This window comes from Lutra lutra, chromosome 9 (assembly GCF_902655055.1).
Source record: "Lutra lutra chromosome 9, mLutLut1.2, whole genome shotgun sequence".
Taxonomy (NCBI): Eukaryota; Metazoa; Chordata; class Mammalia; order Carnivora; family Mustelidae; genus Lutra; species Lutra lutra.
In genome coordinates, this window is record NC_062286.1 from 89,724,426 (window position 1) to 89,748,047 (window position 23,622).

At 53.2% G+C, this 23,622-nt stretch overlaps 1 protein-coding gene across 2 annotated transcripts in view; it reads right to left on the reverse strand.

Moving 5' to 3' along the window:
• Positions 1 to 23,622, reverse strand: part of EDAR (ectodysplasin A receptor) — a 91,698-nt gene that overhangs the window by 13,184 nt on the left and 54,892 nt on the right. Inside the window, exons 2-7 of one of the 2 annotated variants that reach the window (XM_047746530.1) lie at positions 18,867 to 19,014; positions 18,104 to 18,172; positions 17,261 to 17,383; positions 16,326 to 16,507; positions 8,617 to 8,702; positions 1,290 to 1,376 (exon numbers count right to left, since the gene is read on the reverse strand). In XM_047746530.1, coding sequence (XP_047602486.1) covers positions 1,290 to 1,376; positions 8,617 to 8,702; positions 16,326 to 16,507; positions 17,261 to 17,383; positions 18,104 to 18,154 — 529 coding nt within the window. In that variant the 5' untranslated portion in view covers positions 18,155 to 18,172; positions 18,867 to 19,014. The remainder of the gene's footprint in view (positions 1 to 1,289; positions 1,377 to 8,616; positions 8,703 to 16,325; positions 16,508 to 17,260; positions 17,384 to 18,103; positions 18,173 to 18,866; positions 19,015 to 23,622) is intronic. The other variant, XM_047746529.1, reaches the window with a different exon arrangement.

Consider the following 23,622-nt stretch of genomic DNA (forward strand, 5'->3'; position numbering starts at 1 on the left):
ACGCCAGGCTTTGGGTTTGCTCGGTTGTTCCTGAGGTGCTAACTCTTGGTGCTACTACTTTGGGAGCCCGGGGCGGGTTGGGATGCAGAGAGGAAGAAGCCCACGAGCGCGTGTCCTGAAGACAGTTAGTCCCATCCAAGCAGAAGTCGCCTCCGAGGGCCAGAGATTCGATCCTCGGCGTGACGCTATCCTGTGTCTCATGCAATTTCAGCCTAAGCGTCAATAATCAGCCTCCCAGGGCAAAGGTGGGGCAGGTGCTGCCGCAGCTCTTCCTCTGTTCTGTCACCCTCACCACTGGGTGCCCTTCCCCAGGGGGCTCTCATTGGTTTCCCCCATAATCCCTGCTGTCAACACGGTCAATGCCCTGACACTCATTCTCTGAAATAAACAGGATTCTGGTCCTCATGAGGCAGGATCCAGGCAACCCACCATTTCCACAGGGAAGGGACAAGATCTAAAGCACCAGGGACCCCCTGAAGGAGGCAGAGGCTGTTTTGGAAAGAGATGCCAGGGCTCGTAGGCCCGGCACTGCTGGTTTCCGTGCCAGTCCTCCCGGGCGGGGTGTGTCTGCAAGAATTCACCGTTTGGACCCCAGGAATGGGTGCTATAAATGATTTAATATTTGCTGTGTTGTGTGCTGTTCCCTGTCCCCAACCCGGGGCCTGGCAGAAATAAGACTCCTATATCCTGGCCAAGTCTTCTTGCTTTGATGCTCTGCGAATGTGCAGGAGGGCCAGGTTCGGGTGGGCAACGCTGAGGCAAGTGTGAGAGTGTGCTGTGGGACTCTGAAGGCCCCCGAACCTCATGGAGACCTGGGCCTTAAATAGGCTTAAATAATGGACGGCACTGAAACTGCCAGATGGTAGGAAGGAGCAGCGTGAGAGAGCCTTTCCAGCTTTCAAAGCCTTTCCATCCCTAAGGGATTGGGGAGCAAAATGTAGTTCTTGGAAACGCATATGCAAGTGCTGGGCTCTGCAGGTTGATCTGAAAGCCAGCAACAGAATGGCTGCTGCCATCAGGCCCAGCCATGGCCAGGAAGCTCGTTCTGTGCCGCCCAGCCGCCTGTCCCCGGAGCGCCACCCCGCCCCTCCAGGTGTGCCTTTCTTGCCAGTGTGCTCTAAGGGGCCCAGGGCGCCCACGGAGAGATGGATTCCCGTCCTTGCAGAGATCTTGACCGACTTCCCACTCCTGGGGGCACCGAGGAGCCCCACTGCCGTTACAGGCTCCCACTATGCGTTCATCCTAGCCCCTTATTTTCAGCTGGCTACCTGCAGAAGCACTATCCGTACCTTTGTGGGCATGCTGGAAAGGAGACAGGGTGCTGCTGCCGGAGGTGCTGGGGAAGTTGGCCGAGACTCCGGGGCTGGCGCCTGCACCTGCAAGGGGAACCCAGTCACTGCGTGTTCCCTGGGATGACCTGGACAGACCCCACCTTCGAGGATGGAAAGCAAGGTGTGGCCGCAGATCTGGGAGATCTAGAATTCTAGATTCCATGGGTGTTGCATCGGGGTCGGTGGACAGGGGAACGTTTTCATTTCTTAGTGTGTTTCATAATCCTTAATGAGCACTTTGACCTCCCAAGGGTTATTCTTATTCTTCAGGAAGAAGGCACATAAGTAAATCTGCTAAGACTTAACAGTGGTATCTCACCAACTTCACTTTTCTATGAATGAAAGTAAAATATATGCCATCTACAGAGATGAGAAAAGTCCATATATATACAAAAGGGTAGGAGGAAAAAAATACTTGAGAAATTTCTTCAGTTATGTAAAACAGGAGTGTATTTTTAATCCCCTTTCTAGTTATAAAAGTAATATGTGTCATCATTAAAACTCAGGAGAAAATGGGAATCACTGACAGCGTTACTACCTGAGGTTACAATTTGGTATGTTTTCCTTTAGGATTTTCCTGTGATTCATTTTTTTAAAGACCTGTGACCAGTTTAAGAGCAGAGATGAACTGTACCTTCCCTCAAAACTGAGACTCATAAATCTTCCCTTCTCTATTTAAAAAGTATCAGTTCAGCAGGGGGGAAACAGAAGCTGGTTTTGTGATCAATTGAGTCACTAAGGAATTGTGTGGTTAAAACAAAGTAAAAACATTGTGCTGCAGAAAACACAGCTTGCTGATGGTCAGCCTTCCTTTTGGCGGGACTTGAGTTTTGCCAGTGATAAAAATGATCCTATTTCAAATACGTTTCCTTCTGTCTGGCTTTTGTCTGTACCCATGCTGGCAGAATTCATGGAGGGTCCTTGCACACTGCCAAATAAGGGCAGATGAGCTGACCTCCCGCAAAGTCACACACGTGGTCCCCGGAGCCAGCCCAGCAAGGAGGACTGGCGCTGACTCGGGGGCTTTGGTCCGCTGGCCTCCAGACTGTAGGATGTTTTCTTTAAGAGAAGCTTCTCAGAAGAAACCACACTCTGTGACTGGTGTCTCTAACGCCACCTGTGCACACAGCATGCGGCAACTCAGGAGATGGGGACCACAGCCAACTGGTGAGTCCTGCTGAATTAGCTGCACATGCGTGTCACCGGAGAGCAGGGCCAGAAACATCTGTCCTTACACCCTTTCACAAAGAGAAATCTCTGCAAATAGGGGCCCCTGGGTGGCTCAGTCATTAAGTGTCTGCCTTCGGCTCAGGTCATGTTCCCAGGGTCCTGGGCTCGAGCCCCACATCAGGTTCCCTGCTCAGGGGGAGCCAGCTTCTCCCTCTCCCACTTCCTCTGCTTGTGTTTCCTCTCTTGCTGTGTCTTTCTCTGTCAAATAAATAAACCCTTAAAGAAAAAAAAGAAGAAATCTCTGCAAATAAAATAGAGGGAGGCTTGGGAGGGCATGGGGCCAGGCTGAGGACTGGCTCTCGGATAACTGCGCTTCGTACCGCAGGTCTCAGACCTGGCCGGTCCATCCCTTGGGTTGGCCAGGAATGTAACTGTTGCCCACTGGATGAGAAATGTCGTCTGCAGGCTCTTTCAACAGCATGCCTACTGCAGGGAAGCACTGAGGGGTGTGAGGAACACACCCTCCCCAACCACTTTGGGACTGAGGCTGGCCTAGGAAGCCTGGGAAGGCTTGGTGGCCAAGCCTGCCTGGGAAGCCCGGGAAGTCTTGGTGGCCAAGCCAGCAAGGGAGCTGCTGGTGCCGTCCTGTACCCCTTCCAACCCATGCTTGGAGCCGTCTTGCGAAGTCAGAGCTCTCGGCACCAGAGGCGTCTCCTCCCTGGGGATTTGCCGCTTCCAGAGCCCAGGGACCCAGCTTATCTGGAGGTCCTGGTCTGGGGTCCTTCACCTGGTCTCTCTCCCTGCGGGGCTGCCTCAGGTGTAGATGCTGGTGAGCACAGACCACTGCACAGTGAATGGGGTGGTCTCTGCCTCCTGCAGGGCACCACGAGTTCTGTGGCTCCTGCTTCTTTCCTTCTTTCTCAAATACTGGTCCCTGGGCTCACTTCTTAGCCCTCCCACCATAAGAGAGGCATGCTGAGGGGTGCAAGAGGTTTGGAAGCAGCAGGCCTGCCCGCGGGACCCGAGTGCTCACCGGCACGGGCTGCCCTTGAATGAAGGCAGACTGCAGAGCTGACCTGCTCAGAACAGAGGCCGCCCATCCTAGCCCAGGCCCCCCACCAGCTCTCAGGCCCATGGCCACACCCCTTCTTCCTTTAGTGGCTGCCCTCTGAGGCGATGGGAAGCGGGACTATGGGACATGGGAGTGGGAGGGTGTCTGAAGCAGGAACGCTGTTGATGACAGTTGGAAGGGGCTATTCTGCTTCCTCCACTGGGCCTTCCTGTGCCTGCGGTTCCCTGGGAGGGGCCTTGCTAGTGTCCAGAGCTTAGAGATATTCCTTTGCCTTTCTGGAGGACAGATCAAAGCTTTCTCATGCCCCCCATCCCTAAACTCATGACAGCTCTCAGTGCAGACCACAAGGCTCCCCTCCAGTGTGGGACAGGAGGTTTTGATAGCATCCAATAACTAGAAGAGACATGGGGCACGGCTTCAAGCAGAACCTGCTTTCCTTTTTAAAAGAAAACATGACACTGAAAACAAAGCTAATCTATCGGTTTGGTAAGGGACTCAAAGGAGCTTAAGCTATCCCTCAGGGGAAAAAAAAAAATACCTGTGGGCTCTGTTTGTGGATTTGTCATCTTTGTCTCTTCTTGTCCCTTTCTGCCAGGGCTTGCTGGCCAAGGCTGGGTGACAGAGCCTGGCTTGGGGACACACATGTGCCCAGGCCTGTGGTCCAGGGAGGAACAATGAGAACAGCCGGGCTGCACGCAGACTTCTAGAGATGCCTTTGCGCCTGGCCGGCAGGGCTGCTCCCATGGCAGCAAACACCGCATACAGGCCGCAGCACGTCCACAGGTGTACTAGACGTTCCCCTAATTGAGCTCCAGCCAGGGTCAACTAAACAGCCCTGGGCTGCAGGTGCTGGGTGGGGTGTGCCCGGCTGTTCCGTGATCCCTGAGCCGACCAGGAGAACGGAGAACGTTCTGTTCTGAGCACATCCCAGAGGAAGGGGGAGGATGGGCGGGAAGACAGAGTTCTATCTCTCTGGGCAGGTGCCTCTAGGACAGCATGCTACGGCCACCAGGTCCCTGCATGGCAAGTTCCCTGGCTCTGGTCTAATGAGTATTTGGTGTCTGGGCAGTTCCCCTCCCCCTGCACTCCGATATGTGCTTTGTGTTTTGGGTTCATTTGGTCTCCTTGGAACAGAGCATTAGATGGAAGTGTTCTTCAGTTGTTGTTTCCGCTGGGTGGTCCACTCCCGATCCATCTTTCCCTGCATAATGCTCCCACTGGAGCCTAGCTTTGAACAAGCAGAGGGGAGATACTGCAAGAGAGGAGTAAGGGAGGGTTGATGGAAACTGTGGTCCTGGAAAATCGGCATGGATTTCCACACCAGGCTACCTTAAAACGAAAGTCAGTGGGGCCTGACTCCGCCCTGCTCACTGGTGTCCTCGGGCCAGCACTGACTTGGGACAGTCGGTGCGGGATCTGGGGGGGCCCGGGCGGTGTTCGTCCACCTTCCTCAAGAGGACTTTGAGAGCTGTAAGCATGTGGCTTAATGCAGTAATGCTTGCATTCAGTGCGATGACAGGATTTACGGGGCCTTTGAGGTTTGTTAATCCACACAATTTATAAATATGTTGTACGTCTTAAAGACTGCTGGGATTCTCTGCATGGGGCAAGCAGGCTGGATTTTCAGGAATGATTTATTGATTCTGAAGAGTCGTTGGCGAGGGTGCCCCCCACCACGGCTGCTGCGTCGGCCTAGCGCCCCCCAGTGGCATATCCTGGAACAATGGGCAGAGCTGTTGGAACCTGGCTGCTCCAAGTGAGATTTCTCTGGAGTTTGCTGGAAATGCAGCCTGGGAATCCACCCCAGACCTGCTGCATCAGGATCTTTTTTTTAAACAGGACCCTGGTGACAGGTGTACGCACTCAAGTTGGAGAAACAGTGTGTTAGAAACAGCTGGCCGCTGGTCTTTGGGGACATGAAGGTTTCACATTTGAGTGGCATTGCTGTTGGGCATCGCACAATGGCATCTGCTTTCCTGAGCAGACTTTTCCAAAAGGTGAGTCCATCTTGCGCCTGGCACGGGGCTTGGTGTCAAAATAAAATGAAGAGGAGTGTTCATAAAAATGATGACGATGGGACAAGTGAGCTGCTGTGCTGGTCCCTCCAACACTCTGTGAGGGAGGGCTCCTGCCAGTGGGGTCCCAGGAGAGCAGACGGAGGACAGGATGTGTGGCCTGAGGGGGCCTGGGAGAACTGGGTTGGAGCCATGCTCACCCACTGGGCTGGGGACCTGCCCCCTGTTCCCTAAGTGCCACATGTGGCACTGCAGCAGCAGGTGACGTGCCATCCCAGGATGGGGAAACTGAGGCACAAAATTAAGTAACTTTCCAAAGAGCTACGAAATCCAAATCTGAAGGCACACCATCTCTTCCTTGCTATGACCCCAGGCCACGCCTGTGTCATTACAACACGGATCCCTTCCACGCCAGCTTTCTGGCATGAGTTCTCATGACTTCATTTCTCAGGAAAGAAAGAAAGCCAGACAGTGCTGTTTCACCAAGTGGATGTCGCTCTTCGACTTCACTGAAAAATAACCGAAGGGCTTCTTCTCTCTCTTCCATCTGGTGCTGATTTGCCAGGACACACAGTGGTGTGATGGAAGTGGCTTCGTTCACTGCGGTGTGTGGAAGGAAGCCCTACACTCTCCTGATAGGCAAGTCACAAGCAAGGGAGAAGGGGAAGCCTTTCTCTCAAGGCTCTTCAGCACTGTGGGGGTGCCCCAGGCATCTGGGGGCCTCCCTGTTGGGCTCTGGTGGTTTAGAGAAGAGTCCTCATTTACACATGATTTGTGGTGTCAATACTCCAAGCATTTGGGGTGTGGGTGTGTCAGCCCTATTGGTATTTTCTCAATGGTCCAGGAGAGGAAACAGACACAGAGGGATTGTGGCTTGCAAGGTGTTTTAGAGTCCCTGAGTACCAGGCTCTGGAGCAACTTCCAATAACTTCTGTTTCCATCAGGCATGACCACGGGCCCAAAGTTCATAACCAATGGCCCCATGGCCCGACACTTCACAGAGCCATGTGCTGAACCTGCAATTACTCCAAGATGGGAGAGCACTTGCCACACAGAGAGAGAGGGGAGCAGCCCTCCAGGAAGCAGCACCTGGCCAGCCCTCTGTGTTGAGGAGCTCCCGACCAGGGCACCCTGGGCTCCCCCTGCACAGGTGTCTTCTTGGGAGCTGCCCGTTGTCCCTGGCTGCTCCAGACGTAATACACGCAGTACACTCTTTCCTCAGGTCTGTGCCAGCTTCTCTGACCATGGGTTTGCACAGTCCAGTACTCACGGACTCAATGTAGCTTCATGCAGCAAGGGCCCAGGGACATCACATCAAAACCAGGGGAAGTGTCTCAGGTTGGAGGCCAAGCACTCTTGGCCACTGACTGCAGGCTCAGGAAGGACAGTGCCTGGTGGGGCTCGGGCAGCCAGTTGACGACATCAGGGTCTGATGCATGAGGTTTCCCTGAGTTCCTGGTTTTCCTGGGGTGACCTTGTCAGGGGCAGGCCTGGGAGTTTGAGTCCCAGGGTCTTCATGGAGCCTATAGTCACAACCAGATTTTCTGGTTCCATCTGCTGCTCCTGAGTAGGAGTTTGGGGTCAAAAGTTCCCTGGACTGAGGGTGGGGGCAGAGGGAGGTGCAGAGCCCAGAGCTGGAGAGGATAACCTTATGTCCACACTCGAGGCCCTGACCTAGATAGGGCTCCGTGCACCAAGTTACCTGACAAGACCTAGCCCGTTGCCTCTCCCCATATCCCATACGGACACACAGAGGTCTGGTTGGTTGTACCCTGACTCTAGGTTTCAGTTGTTTTGCTGGCCCCTTTCAGGGCTGATTGCTACAAACCTGCTGTGAGGCCTTACTGGGAGTTGGTTTTCAGTTAAGCAATTCAAGGGTGAAGTTAGGGCAGGGATGCACTCCTTCTTGAAGTGTCCAGGGCTCAGGGGCTTAGCTCTCTCTCCATGTGATGGACCACTGTCAGATGGCGTGAGGAGGGAGGTGACCTTCCAGCTGGCCAGGTGGTTATGGAAGTCTCGCACAGGGAAACTCCTGTATGTGAGCTGTGTTCCAGGTTCCACAGGCCAAGGGCCTTTTCAACACAGGTGGGCAGTGCCTGACATCTTGGTGAGGGCTCCATTCATCCCAGAACTATCTGGTATTGAATCGGTCGGGATTCCCTAGCAGGAGACTGTGGTGTGGCAGCTGACTTCACCACAGGATCTGCTGGCAGCCTGGAGCCCTTGGGCCTCCTCTAATTTGTGAATTAATGAGCATGTGGCTGGGTATAAAGCTCCACTTTAAAGACACACAAATCCATGACTGCTGGGGCATCTGCTGAAGCAACCTAGGAAAGAGGGGGTGTGCTCCTGGCAGTGGGGGGTGGGGCTGGAGGAGAGCAAAGAAGGGCTCCTGCGGCCAGGGACAGCTGTCCACCCATCCACCTCCATGGTGTCTCTCCAGACCACAGCTCCAAGCGGCCACACACTACATTCTCCGGAGCAGAGCTCCCTTCCTCACAGAGACATGCAGTGAGGACTAACCAGAAGGAAAACAGGAAAGCACCAGCCCACAGCCGGCCTCTGAACTTGTGAGCCTCACTGCGCACGTGGGCTTCGTGGAATCCAGTTCATTCACTGTGACCACTCCTCACCTTTCCCTTGGCCTTACCTGCTTTGAAAATACATGTATGAGAACTTATGATCATCTAGTGCTTTGCAGGACGTGGCAAAACACCTCAGCAACTGTGATCTCATTGGTTTTTCCAATAATTGCATGAGAGGGGGGTTCAGATTTTTGTGTCTCCATGTCACAGATGAGAAAACTCATTCCAGGTGGCAGGTGACTGACTGACCTAAGTCTCTTGCTATAGCAAACCTCCCTCCAGGGACCTGCACCTGGCTGACCAGTCCACGGAGCATTCCTGGTTTTGCCCTCACTGTAGTTCATCTGTCCAGGTGCTGGGCCTGGTTTTCTTCTCCCTCCCCCGGTAATGAGAGATACAGTGTAGAAGCAGTACAGTTCTGATGGAAGGATAAGAGCACTCACATTCCTTGGTGTTAGGGGGTGCCAGGAGGCAGGAGTAGCAGACCATGCCATAGATGTTCCTGGGTCTGTTTTCCAACATGTAGTAGCTGCAGGAAGGGAGAGACAAGACAAAGCAGACAGCTGAGCCCGGTGTCACTACAGGCAGGCACTGACCACTCGGCATGCCCAAAATTCAGGCATGATCCTAGCATCACCAAAGTCAGGAATGGAGACATATACCATGGGAATCAGGAACCCTCAGAACCAGCAGCCCATTTTGTTTTTAAAAAGATTTTATTTATTTATTTGACAGAGAGAGATCACAAGTAGGCAGAGAGGCAGGCAGAAAGAGAGAGAGGAGGAAGCAGGCTCCCTGCCTAGCAGAGAGCCCGATGTGGGACTTGATCCCAGAACCCTGAGATCATGACCTGAGCCGAAGGCAGAGGCTTAACCCACTGAGCCACCCAGGTGCCCCCAGCAGCCCATTTTTACCACTGAGTTTCCTCAGGAGTTTTTGGCACGACTTGAAATGGAACATTCTTTTTCCAATATTGGGCCACGTTGGGCCTTTCCATCGCCTCTCCTGTTTGGCTCTTTTCACTGATGGATTTGCTCAGAATGTGAGTGATCATCCTGTCCCCACCATTGGTCACTGGGGTATCTGCCAGTAGATCCCAATTAGCTCTCTGGGTGTCTCAGACAGCGAGCCAGAACCCCCTGTAGAAGGAGGATCCCCAACCCAGCAAGTGCCCATCTCACAGCCTCTAGCCTGGTGAATGCATCTCTGAGCCCCTCAGACATGGGCACTTTCCAGACCTCCTGCAGGCCTGCTGAGATTGGACAGAGGTGGCCGCAGTGGACAGAAGGACAGCAGCAGCATCTAGAGAGGTCAGCACAGAAGGCCTTTGGCATGGCCTGGCTTACAACCAGGTCATGACTGACATTCCTTTGCCTGAGGGCAAGTGCTCACACCGGGGCTGGAAGTGTGAAGGAAGGAAGGAAGGTGTGAAGGTAGGAAGGAAAGGAAGGAAAAGGACAAATCATTCACAGTAAGACGGTGAAGTCTTTTCCCCCCATTGATGCCACATCTTTTGAGTTTCCCAGTGTCAATGTGGCAGCTGCAGTGACCGTGCTCACCCTCAGGATGCCCTCCCTGCCGGGCTCTGCACCCTGGGTCAGAGCTCCCTATGGGACCTGCCACCCTGTCGACCCAGCCATCCTCGCTTCCAGCGCTCACAGCTCTGGCTCCTTTCCACCCTCAGACTTTGGCACTTCTCTTGGCGCGTGCCTGCTTTCCATAAACACACATACGGCGATTATCATGGAGCCATTTATCACATCATGAGAGGTCGATTAAGTAACATGAGCTGGTGCCAAAGTTTTCCCTCATTACAATTCAAGAGTTGAAAAATCCCTCTGCACTACTGGATTTTTCCATGGTTGGTTTTTAATCTCTTTTTTACTAGCTGTGCACACTCAGGCCCCCGCTGATGGCGGGGGAGGTGTCAGCATGACAGGGGTGCTGGACAGGGGGCTGTCTTTGGACTCCAGCCGCCATAAGCTGGACCATTACCAATAACATTATGATCATAATTGCCTGCCCTTCCTCAGGGCCTTTTATCCTCAGATCCCTGTGTATCTCGTAAACATTAATTAACCAATCTCAAAACACCCCTCAGAGAAGCCACAACAGCCAGTTTTCCAGTTAAGCCTTCTGGAAAAAGCCTCTCTCAAACACACATGTTGCCACCCTCCAGAAGCCATCTGGGCCTGGGACGCAGGAAGCAACCATGGGGCCTTGGCGCATCTGCTCCTAGGAGGCGGCCTCTGTCTGTGTGTGGCCTCACAAGGGTGACAGGCTCCAGGTCAGCTGCCAGATGTCTGACATCCAGACCCAGTGCTGGCACTGGGGGACCCTGAGCCACATCCCCCCCACCTCCAGCATGGTCTTCTGCCAGGTCAGGACTGTCTCTGTGCCTGGCCAGGGAGTCCCTCAGGGCCAGACTCATTCATCGCTGTCCTCCTGGCCCTTGTGCTGGGTACTGAGGAGGGACAGTTTTAGGCCAATATCGGTTGGAAAAATAAATGAATGAGACGAAATTCTTCTCCATGGAAGTTCCAAGTTCACGGACTGACAAGAGCCCTGAGGGAGTTCTGTGCCTCTTCCCTCCCGTTTAAAAAACCAGAACCTCAGAGTTCTGAGCCCCAGGGGCTGAGCTCAGTCTTAGATGAAGAGCCACAGCCCCCCAGTGGGCGGGGCACAGCCAGCTCAGGACAACTCCCCTTGGGCTCCAGGGAGGCGTTGGTCTGCCCTTGCTGGGGGGCCTGGTCTTCTGCCCCTTGTCAGCACAGGGCTCCTTCTTGCTCCCAAGTGGCTCTGCCTGACTCCCACGGGGCCTCTCAACAGCTGGCCTCCTGTCCTGACCGTGTGTCTGGACCAAGCTATGTGACATAGTAAATAACTTGGCCAAGTAACAAAATACCGGGACTATCCATTTAAAAAAAAGTAAGTTGGCTCCAGGCCGCCATTGTGGGATCGCACTGCCCAAGTCGGGGTGTTAACTACCTCACACACTTCCTGGCATGGTCTGCTACACAGAACATTCCCGAGTGTGAGTGCTTCCTCTTCAGGAAGAGCCTCAGCAACTCTTGCTGCAACTTACACCCGAATCTCTCATCCTAGCTGTGCGGGCATGTAGAATAATTGTTTGGGGGCCTCCTTCCGACCCATTCCCAAATGCTTGAAGCTGGGTGTTCATTCAGGTTCTGTGGCCCTGACAAAGAGTATTGGGTCCCTCCGTCCTTCTGTAGAGGCTTAATTTCCTATACTTCCATCTATGTTCAGACTTTTCTTATTTTTTTTTTCTTTTCTTTTTCTTTTTTGTTTTTTTCCTCAAAGGTTGATTAAGGTAAGTAGATGAAGATAAAACCCAGTTTAAATGGGGCCTTTAGGGGCACCTGGGTGGCTCAGTTAAGCAGTTGCCTTTGGCTCAGGTCATGATCCCGGGGTCCTTGCTCGAGCCCCATGTTGGGCTTCCTGCTCAGCGGGGAGTCTGCTTCTTCTTCTCCCTCTGCCCCTGCCCTACTCATTCTCTCTCTCTCTCAAATAAATAAATAAAATCTTAAAAAGATAAATGGGACCTCTAGAATCTTCTGTGAAGGGACTGACTTCCTCCATGTCAACAGATATATAGATTTCCCCCAAAGACTTCCTTTCCTAAGCTTGTTGTGGATGCCACTGAGCCATCGGATGCTCTGTCTTCCCACACAATGTGGTATGTAGACCCGTGTCCTTGCTTGGTCCTCCAACTGCCCCACAATGCCTCATCTGAAGGGAGTAGACGCGAGGTGGAAGCCGGCCAGAAGGTGAGATGGGCCATAGCCAGCCGTGGGTAAGCTGACGCCCAGGCAGGGGGCAGAGGCAGGCTACAAAATCCAGCCTTAGCTGTCTTTCTCTTCTCCTGTTTTTGTTCCTGGTCCTCCCACACAGCCTTTCTCCACAGGAAAGCTCATTGTTCTGCCAGCCTCTCAGCCACACACTGGTGCACAGCACAGAGGGCAAAGGAGAGGGAGAGCATGCCTGCCAAACCACAAGGGGGCCAGGGCCAAGGCAACCTGTGGCGTTAGGAAGGCAGCTCTGAGGAGGCCTGCGCTGCGGCCTGGCAGGCACGAGGACTCAGGAATGAAAACAGCCTTTCACCGGGCCACCAGCACCAGCTTACCAAAACTCCTTTACTCCTCCCCTGTGACACAGCATGAGAGCTTTACTTGTTCCCTAGACCTAGGGCGGGTACCAGGAGGTGGGAGGCCCTGCGGCCCTCCCCCGACACACCCCGAGCTCCACAGAGCCTATAGGAGGAGGCTGGGGGACGAGAGTTACAGCAGGGCCCTTTTGTGGCAGTGGCCTCGGGGGCTGGGAGTGACAAGGTCAAACTGGAAACCCGCTACACCTTCACATCCGTGGAGCAATGTGAGGACACACTGTCGTGCAAGTCGAGATGTGTTTCCTCACCCACTCTGTGTGGCCCTCACCCACTCTGCGAGGGTGCTGGGGGCCGAGACAAGGTGTGGAAGAAGCGGGTCGCTTTTCTCATGGAGCAGGGAGGGAGTTACTCAAGACTTCAGAGCTGGGAACACCCATTTAAGAGTAGAGTATAAATGTCAGCCTCCCCACTAATTCTACACACAGTTATCTTTTGAAGCCTTCTAGAGGCAGGGCACGCACAACCACTGGCAATCCTCTTTCTGGGAAATGTATGAGGGCCAAAGAAATTGTCTTCACCCCACAGAACAGCCCTTCTTGTGACAGCGCTGACACCTGCACTGGTCCCAGGGCTGTGCTTTCTGGCAAGAAAGTATCTGTGGATCGAGGTAAGGATGAAACATGCTGCTTCAAGTTCATAATGGCTGCCCCTTTTAGATCACCTGGAATAGTATCATGGCTGTATCTCCCAGACCACTGTGGGATGCATACGTGGTCTGGGCTGCAGCTGTGCGGCTGGGTCAGAGCTGGCAAGGCTGAGGACGAGCCTCTGTTCAGTACCTACCCTTGCTCCCTCTCTGTGAGGCTGCCTCACTGGAGGAACCTGTCTGGACCAGTGGCTCCTACACCATTAATGCAGAGATGACTTCCAGATCTGACCTGAGCTTTGTACCTGTTTATCCATCTATGTGTCAGATACCTTGGTCTGGAGGCTACAACCACCTCAAATGCACACATGCGTCCTCCATCTTTCCTCCCCCTTCTCTCTGCTAATCCTAATCCTCCTGTATTCCACCTCCCAGCAAATGGCATCAATGTCCTCACAGCTGGCCAAGGCTGCCATCTGAGATTCCTTTTCAAGATCTCCTTCTCGGAAACCCCCATGCCCTCGGTCTGCAACTCCAATCTGTGCTATCTATCTTCTAGTGAACTCTCAAATTTTCCCTCTCCCTCTGACTTCCAAGGCTCCCATCTGGCCCCAGTTCTCACAATGCCTCTGGGCTCCATGTTTTCCCTATGCAGCACATTTTTCCTCGCTGCTGCCAAGAAGATTGTTCCAAGGTACTGCCCAATCGTGTCCTATCCCAGTTTAAAGTCTGCGTGGTGGCCTGCTTCAGCATCGAGCTAAAGACCAGATGTCTTCCACATCATTTTCCAGAGCCATTTTTTCTCTGGCCCCCACCTCCCCTCGCTGGTTTCTCCATACCTCCATGGCTGCACCTTCCATGTTGCCACAGGGAACCTCATCTTCACATCCCACCAGGTTGCTTGCCCCTTTGAGCTTTGCCTTGGATCTCTTGGAGAGCTCTGTCCTAGTTCTTAGCCTGACCAACTCCACCATCTCAACGTCACCCTAAGAAGTCTTCAGAGAAACTCTCCTGACCCACCTACCTAACCATGAAGGGAGGGGTCCTTCCTGGACTTCTAGAACACCATGTTCATCCACCACACGATGCTGGGGTCAATGATTTCCTTGTCTCACTCTCTCACAGAAATGAGGAACCGTGTCTTTCCTCTTGGGCTTATAAGCGCTGACCTGATAGCTCACAGGTCAGTGCTTGGCTTTACAAGCGCTGACCCTCTTAGCTCACGGGTTTACTAAAGCAGATGCAGGAGCAGTTAGGCTAGGCTGTGATGGTCAAGTCAGCTCCTCACACTGAGGGTCTCTCAAATAAGTGAGGATTTTGAAAAGAGGATTATTTGCTTTCCAAGGTGAGCACGGCAAATGTGTGCGTGCTTTTCTTTGGCATACCTATAGTTACTCCATGAAACTCTGCCTTTCTTTCCTGAATTATGCATCTGCACCAATAAGAATTAGTGATGATGAAGTTCCAGGAAGCACACAGGTTCTCAGTACCCACTTAATGGGAAGACCATGCTGAATTTCTCTCCTTTAAGCACAGCACCTGTGCACCAGAGTCTCTCAATGGATGTTTGTACCATTCATTGGGTGGGAATGCCTAGCTTCTGCTTCTTCTAACATGTTCCTTTTGGTGAAGCCTGCACTAATGCAATAACCTCAACAACCAAATTAAAGACTGTCAGCTATAGAACTTTTATTTTTATCATATTCTTTAAGAGAACCATCTAATATCTTCCCTAGGTATAGCTATCTGTTTTTTTTTTTTTTTTTGCATATTGAAAAACAAGGCTCTACAATAAGGTTCCTTGCTTTCTTTATTCATTTGACCGATGTGTTTGAATCACAGGCTGTGTCAGGGACACTGACATGGGGTTGTCAAGCAGATATTTGGAAATGCAGGTCTGTAGCTCTGGAGGAAGTTCTGAACTGAAGATAGAACACTGGAGAGGGTATGGGTGGGCGATGGTCACCAGCAGAAAGAAGCCATGGGAATCAATGCTTCTCTGTAACAAATTTGAACTAAGATTTTTAAGATCTCATTTTAAAGAGTTACTCACTTTCAATCTATTCTTAGGTTGGTGGGTCTTTCTGCCTTCTTTGCATTTCCTTTTGCTTACAAACTAATGCCTCATGTTCTTATTTGAATATATCCTTCTTACATTCTTTCTTCTCTTAATTCAGTACAGTGATCCAGAAAGATATGGTGCACAAAATGGGTTTTTTCAAAGTACAGTGTGCTATTCAAAATACCACTATTACCACCACCACCTCTATTATCACCACTGTCTTCATCACCACCACTGCCTCCATCATCAGCACCTCCATCGTCACTATTACTGTTTCCATCATCACCACCACCACCTCCATCATTAGCACCATCTCCTCCCTCATCACCACCACTGCCTCCATCATCAGCACCTCTATCATCACCATCACCACCTCGATCATCACCACCACTGCCTCCATCATCACCACCATCACCTCCATCATCACCACAACCACCCCCATCATCACTACCTCTATTATCACCATCACCACCTCCATCATCAACACCTCCACTGCTTCCATCATCACCATTGTCTCCAGCACCACCATCACCACCTTCATCATCGATACCACCACCACCACCTCTACCACATCTACCTCCTCTACTACCACACTGTAGCCTTTGCCACGGTTTTGTTTTTATCTGTAGCCCTTGCAAGCACTGTGCTGTGTGGCCACTAGAGGGAGGCAGCAGCAAGAGCCGAGGCTTGGTAGATCCTTGGTGTCAAGCCTGAGCTTCCCTCTTCCAGGCAGAACTTGGTAATGTGTCCTGTCTGTCAGAAGGAAGAGTTTATCTTTCTTTCAAGCTAGCTACATTTTCATTTTGCTTTTTTGGGCAAACTTTTGATACATAACAGAATTGTGGTGGAATTATAGCTACCAAACAATTCACATATTCCTATTAATAGCTTTTACCCTCAGATTTTTCCAGAATACCAAAAAACACTGGATTTATACAGTGTTTTATACAGTTTATTAATTTTCTTTTCTTCAAAGCATTCCACACGTGTTATCTTAAGGTATTTAACAAATTTGTTTGATTTGGGTTGTTGGGAAGATATTATCGTGATTCTGACTAACATCCACTTAAGAGACATGGAAGCTGGGCCTGGGTGGGCTGCCCATCCTCTAGGTGGCGGGACTGGTCATCCCAGACCCCATGCTTCCTGACTCCAGAGAGGTGCCCCCTCCCTGCGGACCCGCCCCCTGTAGAGCCAGTGGGAGTGATACTACACTGTGGTCAGAGGTGCTCATGTTCCCTGGGGCCTCGCCAATGGCACATTAGGGCCTTTCTGCAGGACGCATCCTGGGGGGAGGCCTAGCAGTGGCCATGCTTACCCAGGGAGACATGGCCCGCACTCAGCATCATTCTCCATGTCCCCTGGCGTCAGCACGGTGGCCCGGAAGAAGCCCTCGCAGTCCTTGTGGCGCCTGCATATCTGGTAGCCTCCTTTGGAGAACTTCTCTGCTGGGCAGGGGACGCAGCCATAGTCCTCGTCTTTGGTGCCGTAACCGCAGGACTGGCCAAGGAACAGGACAGAGGAACACAGGTGAGTATGCCAGCCGCACCTGCCGTGACTCCACCTACGGTCCTTGGGGGCACTGGCACACCAGGCACGCTGGGCACACTGGTTGCTTCCAGAAGTTTCTCTTGCTGGGCTTTGGTTTCCTGACCTGTCCTAACTGCAAGCCCCCCGTGCTCCAACTCTGAGCTCCTTTCCCCAGTGCTCCTGGGCTTCAGATGTTGCCGCGCTCCCCCGGGTCCCTGAATAGGTTTGGCCAGCTGAGGGGTTGCCCTGCCAGTGACATAGCCCATGGCTTCTGACATTCTTAGCTCTCTACAACAACCCTGAACGCTGATGCTGGGGGCCTTTCTCTAGGCTGAACACCAAGCTGAGCCTTTCCCGCAGGAGAGGGAGACGCCGCGCTCAGGAGTCAGTGTGCCGCTACTGCGGGACATCAGTCGTGCCTCCTGTTCAGACGCCCTGAAACCCATCTGATCCAGGTACAATAGGCAAGTGATTGTCCTCTAAAATAAATGGACACAGCTCCTGAGAAATCTGTCACAATGGCCAGCTTTCTCTGTCGCCAGGGATGCACCATTCCTGGGCTCACTGCTGCTCAAACCCTTTAACCGGGGCGTCTGAGGCCCATAGGCAACCGGCCTGATTTAGCTCGGGACCACACATAGAGCCATACACACGTGCCGGTGACACCCGCCGTGTGACGGAGGACAGCTGCCCGGGCCCCAGGGTGGCTGGCAGGGGCCTTACCAGGTAGGGCTCCTCCCCCGGGCCACACTGCGGACACTCGTGGCACAGCCCCGTGGTTTGGTTGTAGTACTCGTTCTCGCCGCAGTTGGAGTACTCTGCTTTGGCCAAGCACAGCAGTGACACCTGCCACGAGAAAGGGTGTCTTTCCGGCCTCTGTGCCTCCTTGGAAACACGCACGCTTCCTCGGGGAGCACCCTGAGCGGTGCTGCAGGGGAAGGAGCCTGGGTGGGGTCCCCTGGGGCTCGGGTCCCTCTAACTGCAGCCACTACACTGGGCAGGCTACCCCGCTTCCTGCCAGCTGACCTCACTGCGGGTCCCCCTCACCCCTCCATCAAAACTCCATCTCATCTTCGAGGCCTGTTCCAAACTCCTTTCACCCACCAACTCTTGCTTCCACCCTCCCCAAGGTCATGGAGGAGGCGCCCTCTTCCCAGAGCTTCTGGGAACAGTGGATTTCTGTCACATGCAGCCCCTTCTCTGCAAGAAGCCTGGGTCCCTCCTGGTGGTGGGGCCACAGGCGTGGTGCTCACCGACAGGCGTTGGGTTGCGTATATTGCAACACAAAGAAGCATTTAAGGACCTTTCTCTATGCAGAACCCTAGAAAGGGAGCCACCAAGCAGTCTAATCTGAAGGGGGTCTTGCTCAGTGTTCTGGACCCTCAGCAGAGCCCAGCGAAGGGGCTGCTAGCAGGTTCCATCCCACTGCACAGCTGCGCAGACTGACACGGAAGAGGCCGAGGAACCGGCCTCCGGTAGGCTGGCAGGCAGAGGAGCTCCCCAACCCCCCGCCCCCGGGCCTCCTCCGGGGCGCTGTGGGTGCTCACAGCGGGAGGGTGCACTTACCACCAGCACGGGGAGCCACGGCACACGCTTGCAACCTCCCACGCAGGCCATCTGCTCTCACCGCTTTGCCTGTAAGACACACTTCATAGCACCCAGGGGCCTGCATGGCCTGGCCACAGCCTAGCCCCCTTCCTCAGTCCGGTGGCCACCACCATGTCCCACTGGGGATGAAGGGTCTCCCCAAAAGTGGGGCAGGAAGCAAATACAACATAAAAGCAAAGGTGGATTTTAAGCTGAGGCCCAGGGCCCTTGGGCTGACTCCATCCGTGGCCCTGCTAAGATCACACCCATCCCAGGGAGGAAAGACCAGAGAGCATGGAGGGCCCATCATGGAAGACAGGGCAGTGACCAAATGTTCACCCATGCACAGAGTCTGAAGAAGCCTGGTCTTACACAGAGCGTGAAGGGGGGGTCCCAGCAGGCCCCAGTCCTCCTGCTCCGGGTGACGGTGCCACGACTCAGAGTCTGGCCCAGCCCATTGCACTCCACTGCCAGCCCTGCTGCCAGGTTCTTCCTCTCTCTGTTGAGAAGAGGCTGTGGTCAAAGTGGTTAAGAGCATACGAGTCTGACCACTTAATTTTATGGCCAAGACAATGGAAGACCATTGGGTATAGTGACCTGTCCAAGGCCACACAGCCACTTATGGACAGAGGGTGATTATGGCCCAGGTGTTCAGGTGCTTGATTTGAAGGAGGAGGTATTGTTTGTCATCTCTCCATCGTGAGGATGGGAGGCCTATGTTTCTAACCAAAAGCAGTCTTACCTGGGAGCCTGCCTGTACAAAGACAAGAGACGGGCTCGTGGGAGGGCTCACGTCCCTCAGTGGCCACTGTTGGTTCACTGCTGTCTTGCTTTGACAATCCCAGACAAAACAGCATGCTCTCTTCTAATGTCTGGGTCGTGTGAGGAACCTTCCAGAATAAACCATGGACTCAGACAGGAGTCAGACCCCCCAAGAACATTTACCCTCTAAGCCCTCTATCTGGGTGAGCCGTGTCTGCTCATGGAAACCCATAATTCCCAATACCACACAAAAAAGACTGTGGAGGATAGCTCAAAGCAGAGGAGACCTGACAAATGGGGAAATTCACTCTTGTTTCTGGAGAAAAGCCTTGACCTTTGTTCTTCAATACAGTATCTTTTTTTTTCAAGCATTTTATTTATTTATTTGTTTTAATTTATGAAAGACAGAGAGAGAGAAGGAGCAGAGGGAGAGAATATCCAAGCAGATTCCCATGGAATGTGGAGACTCAGGGCTCCTTCCCAAAAGCCATGAGACCATGACCTGAGCTGAATCCAGGAGTCACACCCTACCCGACTGAGCCATCCAGGCCTCCTCCCTTGGAGTGATATCCACTGAATTTTCAACGAAGATTTTTTTTTTAGCAGGGGTGAAACAGAGTTGGGGTGACTACGGACCAAGGAGGGTTATGGGGAAGTTTCCCTTTCCATAAGGTTCTTAGCTTCAGAATGATGTACAAGCGTATGGGTGAACTTTGTGATCAGAAAAAAAGGCAGTAAAGACATTTCGCTTTGGGAGGAAGCATATGATTGCTCTGAGAACAGGCAGAGAAAGATGTCTGGAGCGTGATTCCAGAGACAGAGGACCCATTGTAGACACTGGGGAATGGGCAGTGCCCTGGGGGCCTGGATCTTTCCCCTGCTTACCTGAAGATGTTCTTACTGGTGAGTAACATCAGGGGGCCTTTGGAAGGGTTAGGTTTCCAATAACTCTTGAAGAGATACAAAAGCTGCTTTTTCTCTCCTGCTAGCATGCTTGCTATTTTGCAATTCAGTGCCACATTTACGTTTGAAACACACTAAATGGACTAAGGCAAGATTAAAGCACCCAGCCACCCCAGCGGTGAACTTCTGGGTGTTTTCCTTCTAGCAATGGAGCAAGCTGGGGCAGGCAGGGAGGGAGGCGGAGAGAGGCAGAGGGAGGCCTGACCTGCAGTCCCGCCAGGGGGAAGGGTATGGTACAAACAAAAGAACCAGCTCTCTGCCCGACTGACAGCCTGGCCTTTGACTGACAGCCTGGCCTTTGCTTCAGAATGGGGGGTAGCAGAAAGGAGTGCAGGCAGCAGGGCCAGAAGCCCTCCCCAGGAGAGCTGCAGCCCTGGAGGCCTTCCAAGAACAATACTAAGGGTTTCTAATTTAATTGACTTCTAATTATAGCTGAGTCTGGGAGGGCTTCCCTGTAAACATAGAGAAAGGGCTGGGCTGGGTGCACCTTAGTGTCAACCTGGAGCATTTATTGAGAGGCTCGTTAAGGAGGTTTCCAGGTGAACCCAAGAAGACAGGAAAGAAAAAAAAATACACAAGGGGAAACAAAGTCTGTGGGGTCCAGTGCATTTCTGGCATGTCTACCTCTCCAAGAAGGTGATTGGGCTGGGGGAGGAAAGCGGGGGAGGCCTCTGGTTAGGGTTTCATTTCCAAGGCTTGACTTCCCCTGGAGACGCAGCTCTGCCCTCTGGAACCAGCCTGGCCTGGGAGCAGGGGGGCCCAAGCTGCTCCCAGAATTCACCTCTTGCTTGTCTTTCCTTGGGGGATTCCCAGTGCCCCGAGGAGGGCAGTATCTTAGCCTGCGGGCTGTCAGAGGTATGAACGGAAGTAGCTGAGCGTAGACTCCCACAGTGATGGAGAGACGCAGGTGGCAGCGAGACAAGGCTCTGGCTTCACTGCACAGCTGTCCAGCTGCCGGGCACCCTGTTCAGGGGGCTGCAGGGGAGTCCACCACTGCCCCCCCCAGTCTGGGAAGGACACTTGCCTTGTCTCATGGCCTCGTCTTTGCAGCCTCGTGCCTGTGGCCATTTTTGTGACAGCACAGAGACCCGGGACTGGGTGAGCGGTTTGCAGGAAAGCGTGGCCCACCCGGCCCTTGTTCACGGCTTCCCCTGCCTCCCACAGACTGTACCATTCCTTCCTCAGTACTATTTCCTCCTAGAACAACAACACAACCATGAAGACAACAGCCGGTGACTGTGCACCTCTGACCCCTGACCAGGCACTACTTTGGCTTAACCCTCACCACGCCCCCACCCTCACCGCATGAGCTCTCAATCACGGTCAGGGGAGAACAGGCTGGAACCGTGGGCCCACGTGGAGGGACGAGTGCTGCTGGGATTACTGGCATGTTTCGTTTCCTCTCCCTCTGTGACCTCAGCCTGCAGCCTCAGACCTGCTGTTAACCAAAGAGGACAAAAAAAGGGTGGTGATTCAGAGCAAGGGCTGAATCACATCTTGGCATGCTGTGTAGCCACTCAGTGCCTCAGTTATATAGAACTTATCCATGAAACAGGCATAAGACGAATGCCTACCTCATGTAGGGGAGGAAGGCAGGCCTGACTATTCCTGAACTTGAACTTGGCCTCTCCTGCTGTGACTACCACCTCAGCTCCAACTGGACATTTACCGCACAGGTCTTCCCTATAACATCCTCACTTTGTGGCAAGACTTGGGCTGACACCAAGGAGGCTGACTCTGGAGACCCAGGGCTGGGAGGAGTGCGGTTGGGCACCTGGTTCGAAGTACTCCAGGGAGAGCTTGGGGCTTAGCATAAAACCAGAAGGTTCAGGTAGCTGGCAGAGGTGCGGGCCTCAAGAAGCTTATGGTCTGTTAACCTGGAGCGTTGGATGCAGCTGAGACATCAACTCTGAGGTGTCATTCTCATAGCATTCCAAACTACAAAGCCTTTCCAGTCGGGGCCAATTCTGGGCTGTAGGTGGAGGACTCACACAATGATGCCCACCTCCTGCCCTCCAGGTGACTGGGGAGTGAAGGGGCCAGACGGTCACCCACAGCTTCGGGCCTGGAAATCCAAGAAGCTCGGGGGCAGCCCGTGGTATGCAGGACAGGAAGGGCCTGATTTGTCCTGTTGGGCTATTTCAGCGATAGACTCTCACCTGTGGCCATTTCAGCCACTGACTGAAGCTACCCACGGAGACCACTGACTAGGAAGAAGCTATGGTGGGCAGGCAGCTTGCTCCTTTGGAAGCACCTGACCCATTCTTAGGGAGATCAGGGCAGCCAAAGTCTCACAAAGGTCTTGAAGGGCAGGTAAGAGTTTGCATGTAAAGAGGTAGGAAAAAGGTCTCCCAGAAAGTATGAGGAGGGGCCCCACGTGGCTGGAGGCAAAGCCACGGCTGGACCAGAGGGGTAAGCACAAGGTCAGAGGAAGTCCAGGGGCTGTCATGGGCCTCGTGCACAGGCTGGGCAAGGCAGTGATAGAGTGGCAAACTCACCTTCCCACTGCAGTGCCAGAAGGAGCCAGTCTGGCAAGAAGTATGTGTCACAGTGCCACCCAACACACACACACACACACACACACACACACACACACACACACAATGTATCACTAAGTCACGTGAAACAACGGTATCCTTAGTGCACACTGTTGGTTCGGCGGGCTCTGGGAGTGCAGGAGGAACAATAGAAATGACCGCTGGGGCCACCATCTTCCAGCCCCCTACCCCCCCTTCCTTAACCCTTGACTCTCCCGCCAAAAGAATGTATGCCCAGGTCAGGTCTCCACAGGTAACCCGATACCTATGCAGGAAACAGAAGTATCAAGACCCCGCACACCATACCCTCCAATCACCAAATACCCTACCGTATATGGATGTGAGCCCATGCCCTGCCTTGGCCCGATAAAAAAAACCCGCCCACTCCCTCCCAGTGCGACTTCCCCGATTCAGCTTTCCAGAGTGGTGGAACCTTGCCCGAGGGTGCCCACCTCCTCCCAGCGCGACTTTCCTGGCTCCCCTTCTCCTGAACCCTGAAACTTCGCTGGAGAGTGCCTTTAATAAATCTTGCCTTGTACCTATGTCGCCTGGTGTCATGTTTATCTCGCCTATAAAGCCTTATACACACAGTGGACTATGATCTAGTCCATCCTACTATTCTCCTTCCATGGGAACAATGGCGGTAGCTGCAGCCCACGAAAGTAACTGGGGAAACCACCATGTGTAATTGGAAAACCACTGGTCTAGATGAAGACAAGGCAGGAGGGAGGAAGCCTGCAAGGAGCTGATGGTGGCTCGATCTCAGGAGTAGCCAGGAGGTGGAAAGGAGGGCATGGAGGGTCCAGGACTTAAGGAGACAGGTTGTCAGAGGGGACAGAGCATCGAGGCTGGCCCGCATCTCTGCTCAGCTCCTGGGTGCGCAGGAGGTGTGTGAGGCTCCTACTGAATAGGAATGGGGCAGATGGGAGGTGTTAGAAATGTGAACACATTGAAAAGCCTGGAGGGCCTCCAAGAGGAGGCAGCCTCTGGCAGCTCACATATGAGTTGAGCTTGGGAGAAAGATCTGAGCAAGGGAGAGTTTATATGGCTGTCACAGTGTCGGTTTTAATAGGCCAAGGACCTGTTCATGAGAAAAGGCCCTGGACTGGGCCTTGGGGAGGGGTGGAGCGCGAAACAGGGGAGCCCCTGTCCTCGGGAGCCTTCCTTTCTCTGGATAGAAAAGCTCCAGGCTGGAGACCACTGGATCACTCCCTCCACTCCAGGAGCCTTTCTGGA